Source organism: Nipponia nippon, unplaced genomic scaffold (genome assembly GCF_047370975.1).
Source record: "Nipponia nippon isolate SJK-2023a ecotype South Korea unplaced genomic scaffold, ASM4737097v1 scaffold_1, whole genome shotgun sequence".
Taxonomy (NCBI): domain Eukaryota; kingdom Metazoa; phylum Chordata; class Aves; order Pelecaniformes; family Threskiornithidae; genus Nipponia; species Nipponia nippon.
This window is the reverse complement of record NW_028262290.1, coordinates 58,575,230-58,586,507: the sequence shown is the minus strand read 5'-3', so window position 1 is coordinate 58,586,507 and position 11,278 is coordinate 58,575,230. Positions and strand designations below refer to the sequence as shown.

General features: G+C 41.8%; 1 protein-coding gene across 3 annotated transcripts in view; it reads right to left on the bottom strand.

Moving 5' to 3' along the window:
• Positions 1–2,930: 2,930 nt before the first annotated feature.
• The window catches only part of RNMT (RNA guanine-7 methyltransferase), a 24,149-nt gene continuing 15,801 nt past the window's right edge, over positions 2,931–11,278 (bottom strand). For all 3 annotated transcript variants that reach the window (XM_087757304.1, XM_087757311.1, XM_087757320.1), the window contains exons 9-11: positions 9,148–9,249; positions 6,605–6,638; positions 2,931–4,732 (exon numbers count right to left, since the gene is read on the bottom strand). In XM_087757304.1, coding sequence (XP_087613430.1) covers positions 4,695–4,732; positions 6,605–6,638; positions 9,148–9,249 — 174 coding nt within the window. In that variant the 3' untranslated portion in view covers positions 2,931–4,694. The remainder of the gene's footprint in view (positions 4,733–6,604; positions 6,639–9,147; positions 9,250–11,278) is intronic.

Here is an 11,278-nt window from a genome sequence, read left to right as displayed (position 1 = left end):
GCATCTTTCATAAGCACTGAATCCATCTTAAATAGGAAGGGCTGGTGTTTGACTTGACTCTTTATCAACACAAAATTATACATATAAAGCATTGTACTTTTGAACACATTAACCAATTAGTTACAACAAGATTTTCATACATCCACTTCCATGGTGAACTGAGGTGTTTCCTGAGGCAAGGAATCTATTTAACATAAGTGCAAAACAGTTTTTTCAGCTGTGCTGGCTCTCCACAGCAACTACATGCTGAGCAACTGGGTTCTACCACAGTTCTCAACCGTCTGCCATCACAGAAGGAACTAGAGGAAAAGGTTGTACCTCTTCTAGCTCCTATTCCCAACTCATATATCCCAACACCTAGGTGAGGGAGGATAAACTGAACTACAAAGTGAAGTTGCCATTTCTGATCTGAATTCCTTGATTGTGTGAAGTGAATTTGAAAATTGAACCACTTAATTGGTGTAGCACCCTTCATGTATCACTCCTCCATCATTCCTTAATTCAAGGGATTGCCAAAACTCCTTCTATTGCAAAAAATCATCCAGCTCAGATGACCTTGGCACTCCCCTGTCTTCACTTTTTCATCAGCAATCCTGAGGGCGTTGATGCTCTGCACTCCTTTAATTGCTTCTCTGAAGCCACCCAGTTCTACTGGGCAGATACATATTTTATCAGGAAATGTTGCAGGGCTATCCAGTTGCTGTTGCAGGGCTATGATCTTGCTGGGATCACGGACACATGGTGGTATGACTCGCATGACTGGAGTGCTGCAATGAAGGGATACAGGCTCTTTAGGAAAGAACGGCCAAGAAGACAAGGTGAAGTGGTGGAGTTGCCATTTGCATAAGAACACAGCTGGAATGCATGGAGGTCTGCCTTGGGATGGACAGTGAGCCAACTGAGAGCTTATGGTTAAGGACTAAAGAGATGACAGGTATGGGTGACATTATAGTGGGTGTCAGCTATAGGCCACCTGACCAGAAAGAAGAAGTGGATGAGGCCCTCTACAGACAACTAGGAGCAGCTTCACAGGTCCTGGTCCTCAATATCTACTGGAGGGACACCACAGCAGGACATAAGCACTTCAGAAGGTTCCTGAAGAGCATCGATGACAACTTCCTGACCCAAGTGACAGAGAAACCAACGAGAAGAGGTGCTCTGCTGGACCTCATACTCACCACCAAGGGGCTTTTTGAGGATGTGAAGGTCAAAGGCAACCTTGGCTGCAGTGGCCATGAGATATTGGAGTTCAGGATCCTGAGATGAGGGAGCAGGGAAAAAAGCTAGCACAATGCTGGACTTTAAGAGAGCAGACATTGGCCTCTTCAAATATCTGCTTGGTAGAGTCTGATGGGATAAGGCCCTGGAGGGAAGGGGGGCCCAAGCAAGCTGGTTAATATTCAAGGGATCACCTCCTCCAAGCTCAAGAGTGTTTCACCCCTATGAATAGGAAGTCAGGCAAAAACGCCAGGAGGCCGGGATGGATGAACAAGAAGCTCCTAGCAAAACTCAAACAGAAGAAAGAGGCGTACAAAGGGTGGAAGCATGGACAGGTAACCTACTAGGAATATAGAAACACTGTGCAAGCATGCAGCGATGCAGTTAGAAAAGCCAAAAGCCCACCTGGAATTGAATCAGAGATTTCAAAGGCAACAAGGACTTCTACAAGTACATAGGTGAAAAAAGGAAGGCTAGGAAAAATGCGAGCCCAGTGCAGAATGGGGCAGGGGCACTGGTGACACAGGACATGGAAAAGGCTGAGGTCCCGAATGCCTTCTTCACCTCTGTCTTTACTAGTAAGATTGGCATTCAGAAACCCCAGGCCCAGAGACTGGGGGAAAGGCTAGAACAAGGAAGATGTGCCTGTGGTTGAAAAGGATCAGGTCAGGGAATACTTAAGCAAACTAGACATGCGTAAGTCCATGGACCCTGATGGGATGCACCCATGAGTGCAGAGGGAGTTGGCAGGTATCATCACAAGGCCACTCTCAATAAACTTTGAATACTCATAGCAACTAGGCAAGTGTCCAAAGACTGGAGGAAAGCAAATGCCACTCCCATTCTCAAGAAGGGCAAGGAGGAGGAACCAGGGAACTACAGTACGGTCAACCTCACCTCGATGAGGTGATGGAGCAACAGATATTGGAAACCATTTCCAGGCACATGAAGGACAAGAAAATCATCAGTAGTCAGCATGCATTCATCGAGAGGAAGTCATGCTTGACCAACTGCATAAATTTCTATGATGAAATAAATGACTGGCTTGGTAGATGAGGGGTGAGCAGTGAATATACTCTACCTTGACTTCAGGAAGGCTTTTAACACCATCTTGGATGAGCAGACAGTAAGGTGGATTGCAAACTGGCTGACCAGCCAGTCCCAGAGAGTGGTGATCAGTGGAACAAACTCTAGTTGGAGGCCACTAACTAATAGTGTACCCCAGGGGTCAATACTGGGTCCAATCGTGTTCAAAATTCTGGAGCATCTCTCATATGAGGAAAGGCTGAGAGAGCTGGGGCTGTTCAGCCTGTGGAAGAGAAGGCTCAGGGTGGTAATCTTACCAATGTGTACAAATACCTGAAGGGAGGGTGTAAAGATGGAGCCAGGCTCTTTTCAGTGGTGTCCAGTGACAGGATCAGAGGCAATGAGCATAAACTGAAACACAGGAGGTTCCCTCTGAACATCAGGAAACACTTTTTCACTATGAGGGTGATGGAGCACTGGCACAGGTTGCCCAGGGACATTGCGGAGTCTCTGTCCTTGGAGATAATCAAAAGCTCTCTGGACGTGGTCCTGGGCAACCAGCTCTAGGTGAACTTGCTTGAGCAGGGGGGTTGGACCAGATGACCTGCAGAGGTCCCTTCCAACCTCAACCATTACGTGATTCTGTGATATGTTGAAATGTGCTTAAAAGAGGAAAGACACTCCACTGTATTTCCCCTCTTTTTATTATTCTGATTTCTTCCAAAAATAGCATAACAATGTACTTGCAAATGGAATTTGATACAAGAAATCTAACAAAACTAGCTTTGGCACACACAAATTTCAATGAAACATTTCAGCACTTCTAAAGTGTCATTTTTCAGCTAGTTTCATGAGTACTAATTCTAGCAGACAAGAAAGAGTCTTGTTTTCTTAATTTCAGCAGCAGAACTGACTGATTCTACTGCTTTGGTGAAGGTTATAGGTGTTCTTCTATACAATAAAAAAAAAAATCAGGAGTCACGGAGGGAAGAGTATCACCTAATTACAGGGAGAAGGCAATACAACTACAAACTCAAATAATGTAAATGCTTAACTTTGTAACAGAAATGTTCTTTCCTAGGTTTATTATAACTTTTCAAAATACTCATGTACCATCAACATTTCATCATTTCATCCCTATGTAAACTATACTAGCCAACAGAAGCAAACAGCTACTGTCAACCCAAGAAGGGAGAGAAAAAACAAAAAGTACCCACGCCCTCTCAGCAGTGGGTGGCTAAATGTCAGAAATCCCTAAGCCAGCTCTAAGAGACTGACGGACAGTTAAGATGGTAGTTAGGCACAGTTCTGACTATTAATTATTCCCAAACAAAATACTTGGCTCTAATTTGGGGGTTGATATCCACAAGTACCGGGGTGTATACACACATACACAGCGCCTCTCCCAGAGTGAACTTCTAGTATCCTCAAATATTATAATAGGCTCCCCTTTTAGTTCACGATCCAGTACATGACCATGTTCCTAATGCCTTAATGACTGCAACGGGGTCCCCATCACCACCAATAGCTCATCCTTCTGCCAAGCCCATTTGGAATTTTATGAAACAAGTAAGAAACACATCCTAAGATCTGTCTAATAAGTTTCAGGAGACATTGAAACTACCAGAAAGTCAGGAGAGTCTTTAATACAATAGAAAATGTTCATTAATCTAAGTTCAGCAGCTGTTATTGATCACCACATAGTCATATTTGGAAAAACAACATAAAGATTTTAAACTTCAGAAATTCAGTTCTTCCAGAGCAGTTTTGTACAGAACAAACTCATTTAATCTTGAAAGCACCATGAAGTGACACTACATATCAGCAAGCACAAAAAACAAGAACATCATGGGACTTTACCATGTAAACTACACCTTGAATACCACTAAGGTAGATTTACACTGCAGGCTTGAGCACAGCACAGAAGTACTCAAACTGACTCAGATATTATTTGCCACTTAGCTCTGCATGCAATGTAGATATACCCTGTATGTCTGAATATATCTCATTATGAATTAATTAACTGAGCTCTGCAGTACAATATTTAGGCCCTCATTCTGCACCATCAAAGTCAACAGTCATTTTCCCATCAACTTCAGAAAGTGCAGGGTCAGGCTTGTAATCACAAACATACTTCTACTAATAAAATATTTGTTTCTAACATAAAGTTGTGTCAAGTTCAAACATGAGTTTTGAGAGCATGCAGATTGCTTACAAATGCTTAAAAAGACTGGTTCAGAATCTTTCTTATATATACACACACAAGTCCAGCTGTCACAGACAGGCAATGTAACTCAGAATCATGAGCTTGCTCTAGTTTTTGTAGTGTCCTGCACACTTCTGATAATTAAAAAATAAAAAATAAAAAAATAGTTGCCACAATGGATTTCTGACCATTCCAACTTGCACATGGATATGATCTCTTCTTGCTGCATCCAGTACATGAAGTTTCACAGTTGCTTCTCAAATGCAAATACCAAGTAAATACCTAAAAAGGAAAATGGAGTATTTAAAGTTTCAGCTTCCTCTGCCACTCGATTAACTTTTCAAAATGTAAACAGGTTGATACTCTGCCCAAACAACCTGTTAGCAGGTTACTGAAATTATAAAAACTGCTATGGTTTCCCAATGAGTAACTCCAGCATTCAACTCCAGCATGGTTTTAGACACATTTTCACAATAGAGCTAAGAATGCACAAAAGCAAAATACTTTAAATCCTGTTGATATGGTTAATGCAATGCTAACTTCAGTTAACAGTATTACTGAACTGTGAATGTAATTCATCAATTACTATGCCATTTTACACATAATTAACATTCACTGGTACATAAAAAGTCATATGCAACTAAGTTTAAAGACTCCTTCAGACATGCAGTAATTGGGGTGAAATTATTAATAATTAATAATATTAAATATTAATTATTAATAATTTAATAATAAATATCACAGACAAAGAAGAAATATTTACAAATGCTAGATGGCATTTTCTCAACTCCAGAACAGTATGATTCTAGAAATGGATACTCATACAGTCCACACCAGCACCCTTAGGAAATACTTGTTTGGCATATAATCGATGCCAGCTATGTCAGAAATTCTTATGCTTCATACCAAACAGATAAGTTAAACCAGTTTCTTGAGACTGTGACTCTAATTAAACATTTATGGATTTCCACTTGAACTCAGCTTTTGTTTTAATGGATGAGGTGCCACAACTACATTGCAAATCTTTCACGACAAGCCTCAGCAATAAAGCAAACTGTAGTTCCACGTAACGAGCAAGCTGTGCTTACACCTTAACTATCAGAAGCTCTGTATTCCAAATCTCTCTGAAAAGAGACTACTTAGAAAATACAGTCATCACTAACTTCTAAAGGTATAAAAAGGCCCTCTCAATTACATTAAGAGTTTACATAATACTTCTACATTGCTGGAATTAATGTCTACCTTCTGAGACATACTTTTAAAAAAGAGATGATAATTTAAGAAAGCAAACACCTTAACTAAAGATTTTTTCATTTGTGAATTGAACAGCATTTTTTGTTTTTAAACCATCAACACAACCAGTACAATGGTCTGCAAAAATGCAAATGCTGGTTGGCTGCAGTTACACAGAAGTTAGTAATAATCTCTCTGAGAGTTCATTTTTATCTTTAGAATTCCCAGTCCCTTATACCCGAGTTTTATTAAACTCAACATTGGAAAAAAATGATGTCAAAAGTTTTCCATGGCACATGCTCACAAAATTTCAAAACATATTTAACAATAGTGTATCCTTTTCAGTATCTGAGGCACTGACTTTTTTTTCTCTTCCCTTTATCAAACATTCAAATACCTCCTCACTATCCACGCTTTAATTGCTTCTTCCTGAAACATATATCACTACAGGCAAAGAATAAAGCTTCAATCCCTGTCTTCCCAAAACAGATTTGTATTATTTTTGATGAACGTATGTCCCAACTGGAGTTTGTTTTCTAGTTGACTGATAACAGTATAATATCCAAGTGTACCAAACAGAAGTATAGTATTTAATCCCCCAACACTAGCAAAATAATCCCTTAACACTGGCATCCTCTTTTCATACATCCTAAGTAAGGCTTCCCCAAACTATTTTAGCCCAAAAGTTTGTGTACTAGAAGCTACTTAAATAATGCAAAATTTCAACCTATTTTATGCACTTCCCTCCCAATTTCTTGAGATGTGTGTACTACACAATCTATACATAGGCATTTGAATAACACAAATAATAACATCTTCCTATATTTAAAATTTGGATTTTCTTCCATAACCAACAGGCTATTTTACACACTTTCCATATCAGTCATTCAGTCAACACTGAGTTTTCAAAACCATACTTACTTGTTGCTTCCCATTCAGATTTACTCAAGGTTCCCTAGAAGGGGACAAAAAAACCAAAAACACAGTTTCAACAAAAATTGAGGAAACAATAACACACCAGTTTAACTCAGGATAATCAATCTTTCACAGACCAACTTCTAACCACCCACGCTGGCTGGCTACTTAGAGACTAGAAGAGCTTTACTGTAGACCACAGATACTTATAACTCCAATAACTAGGACAATAGGGAATTGGAACACCCCAGATAACGGAACACACCTAAATTACACAGGTATAGGAGAATGGGCCAACAGTCTGTTGGGCAGGATGCCTCTGTAATGCAGACCATGCTGAGTCCATTACCACACATCTGTGTGACTTGACCTGGCTTGACCTGGCTCAAGCTGCTCTCCAGCCCGAGATGCCCAACACTTGTGCAGAAGTGAAGAAGAGGCCCTCTATCATGGTGCTGCCACCTTCCCCAGGAATACTGCCTGCCTCCACCTAACACCTCCCTGCAGCCCACAAAAAACTATTTGCAAGAGACTAACTCCCAACCCAGCTCACACATTGTGGAAAAAAACAGCCTGCCTTGGAGCCTAGGAAACCTACTCCTAGCTCAGCCTTTCAGATGAAAGCAGGGCAAGTGCACAAGTAAAAAGCTGCTGCCATTTACGCTACCAATTAAGAAGCATGAGGTAACAACAACAACAAGCTAGTTTTCTGCTCTGCCCATTCCATCCCCTTCCAGTGAGTCCTCACTTGGGGCATGATTTAGCCCATATGCTACCCACTGACCAATCCTGACCAAATGATTCATCTTTTAAAATGCTAGTGAAAAAAGGCTTTTTCAAGCAGATTTCTTCTTTGCCAGGTGACACAGCACCTGGCAAAAGACGTCTTTGGTCTGACTTGACCATTCTCATGTTCTTAAGCTTATTTCTTAAAAGAAGCATTTTTCTTTTTAAAATTTTTACATTTCAAATACAGAGAGCAGGTATCTTTTTCCTCTTGATGCAGGATTTTTATACATACAGTAAAAGGAATACATCTTCAAGAACTCAGAACATGAACGGTAGATAAACCAATAATTAAAAAAAGAAAAATCCAAGCAGAAAAACTTCAAGCTGACCAGCCTCATGCTGTATCTATGACTATGAAATACAATGCCATCAGTAACTGCATATGATTTTACTAAAACTACAATCTTTACTCAAACTAGTCTCCAATTTTAGTTCTCTTTTCAAAGAGCCTCAACACATAAAAAAAGACCTAAAGTTCAGACTGAAAGAGCCAGCATTGCTTATCAGGAACCAGTCAGCATGAATAGTTAGGTTAAACCAAACCTTTGCAAGGTTTCCATCCAGTCTGACTCCTCAAATGCAGAGGCAGAAGCAAACACACAGCTACCTGCTACCCAGAATAGCTAGCCTGGCTACAGACAGAGAGGCAATAGCCAAATGGCAGCAGTTCCTGGGGAAAAAGGACAGCAGACATTGCTTATCCTCCTGCTTGCTTCCCGGGAACAGCAGCTGTGCCGGCTCCTGTCCATCATGCATGCAACTCTGAGACCAATAGAGAAGAGTGAAAGGCTGAGAGGGGACCAGCTGCAGATAACTCCAACATTGTCATTTACTGCTAGGACAATGGAAGAAAGAAAAACCCTTTATAAAAACAGGAGAAAGACAGCAAGCTCAGAAAGGTAGCATGTGCATTAGAAGACAGGACCAGAAGCAGAAGAAACGTATTTAATTGGACCACTGATCTAAAATCTAATATGACCTCCCTTAAAGATGGTTCAGTATTCTTTTATTTCTGAAGTCATAAGTCAAGCTGCCAAAACAGGAGAAATGCAGAAAAATATATGACAGGATAGCAGACTAAGTTTTGTACACAGTAAGATTATGATCATCACAAACAAAGTTTCTTTTCATTCCAGAATGTGAACAGAATATCATATTTAATAAAATTGAGGGCAGAAATATATGGATTTAGTTTTATGCACATAGGACTAGTCTAATTCTAGGAGCTCTGTTAAAAAAAAAATGAAGGCACAGCAGATTTAAAAAAATAGCATTTACAGAACTTTAATAAAATCAGTTGAGAAGTGAGCTGGATCTTCTTCGCCCAAAAAGACAACAGAAAAACAATGTTTAACATTTCAAATACAGTATTATGAAGAAAGTTTTCAACTCTCCTGTCAGAGGATTAAAAGAAAACTAAAGCTTTCAATTGGTAGTGTGAAGATCCAGAAACATAAGAAAATTCTTCAAATTAACAAGAGTTATGTTAGAACAGCTGCCAAGGAAGATGGCAAAATATCCTTTCCCTTTGCATTGTTACAAATTTCTTAATAGCTACCAAATTAAGTGAATTTGATTCTTTGAGTATGGGGTATAGATTAGATTAACTCCTCAGCCCTGCAGCTCTATGATTTGTCACACGCGCAGAGACATTCATACCACTGTCCTTGCAGCTGAAATGAAGAAGGCACCACATGTCCAAAAGATCAGGACCTCAATTTTAGACACCATTTGCTCTAGTGAAGTAAGAAGGAACTTACCAATGGTAACTTCGCCTTGCCATCTTTGATGAACTCTTTTGCATGCTCATAATCATCAGGTTTATCAGAAACAAGCCTGGAATCACCAAATGTAGAATATGGCTGGAGAACATAGGAAAAAATAAGAAAAAATATTAATTGCATAGTAAGATACATTAATCACATCAGTCATGGGTTTGCCACAACATAGCCTAGAACAGAGGTTAGTAATTATTAAGAGGATCTTAAATTTAGATCCCTCCTTTAAAGCACCTATAAGATCATGTCTGTTATTCCCTACTTCCCAGAAAATCCATCACCCAGGATTTAGAAACTAACTTTTATCCGTATGTCTCCAGAACAGGGGAAACAGAATAACTATGCCTTGGCCCATCGATCCAGCCTGTCCAGATCCCTCTGTAGAGCCTTCCTACCCTCCAGCAGATCAACACTTCCACCCAACTTGGTGTTGTCTGCAAACTTACTGACGGCGCACTCAATCCCTTCATCCAGATCGTTGATAAAGATATTAAACAGAACTGGTCCCAATACTGAGCCCTGGGGAACACCACTTGTCACCAGCCACCAACTGGATTTAACTCCATTCACCACAGCTCTTTGGGCCCGGACATCCAGCCAGTTTTTCACCCAGCAAAGAGTATGCCCGTCCAAGCCATGAGCAGCCAGTTTCTCCAGGAGAATGCTGTGGGAAACAGTGTCAAAGGCTTTTCTGAAGTCCAGGTAGACAACATCCACAGCCTTCCCCTCATCCACTAAGCGGGTCACCTTGTCATAGAAGCAGATCAGGTTAGTCAAGCAGGACCTGCCTTTCATAAACCCATGCTGACTAGGCCTGATCACCTGGTCGTCCCATATGTGCCACGTGATGGCACTCAGGATGATCTGCTCCATAACCTTCCCCAGCACCAAGGTCAGACTGACAGGCCTGTAGTTCTCGGGATCCTCCTTCCAGCCGTTCTGGTAGATGGGCATCACATTTGCTAACCTCCAGTCAACTGGGACCCTGCCCTGTTTAGCCAGGACCGCTGATAGATGATGGAAAGTGGCTTAGTGAACACTTCCATCAGCTCCCCCAGTACCCTTGGGTGGATCCCATCCAGCCCCATAGACTTGTGTGTGTCTAAGTGGTGCAGCAGATAGCTAACCATTTCCCCTTGGATTACGGAGGCTTCATTCTGCTCCTTGTCCCTGTCTTCCAGCCAAAGCTCTCTGTTCAGCCAGGCCGGTCTTCTTCCCCGCCAGCTCATCTTTTGGCACATGGGGACGGCCTGCTCCTGTGCCTTAAGATTTCCTTCTTGAAGATTGTCCACCCTTCCTGGACTCCTTTGCCCTTCAAGACTGCCTCCCAAGGGACTCTGCCAGTCTCCTAAACAGGCCAAAGTCTGCCCTCCAGAAGTCCAAGGCAGCAGTTCTGCTGACCCCGCACCTTACTTCTCCAAGAATCGAAAACTCTATCATTTCGTGATCGCTATGCCCAAGACGGCCTCCAACCATCACATCACCCACCAGGCCTTCTCTGTTCACAAACAGGTCCAGCAGGGCACCTTCCCTAGTTGACTCCCTCACCAGCTGTGTCAGGAAGTTATCTTCCACACACTCCAGGAACGTCCTAGACTGTGTCCTCTCCTCTGTATTCTATTTCCAGCAGACATCTGGTAAGTTGAAGTCCCCCAGAAGAACAAGGGCTAGTGATTGTGAGACTTCTCCCAGCTGCTTATAGAATACTTCATCTGCCTCTTCATCCTGGCTGGGTGGTCTATAACAGACTCCCACCACGATATCTGCCTTATTGGCCTTCCCCTTGATGCTTACCCATAAACACTCAACCCTATCGTCACCATCATCAAGCTCTAGACAATCAAAACACTCCCTAACATACAGGGCTACCCCACCACCTTGTCTTCCTTGCCTATCCCTTCTGAAGAGTTTCTAGCCATCCATTCCCGCACTCCAGTTGTGCAAGTCACCCCACCATGTTTCTGTGATGGCAACTATGTCAGTTTTTGTGCTGCACAATGGCTTCCAGCTCCTCCTGTTTGTTGCCCATGCTGCATGCATTGGTGTAGATGCACTTCATTTGGGCTACTGATCCCATCACCTTTTTGGGGGAAGAAGCCCTAATTCCTACGTG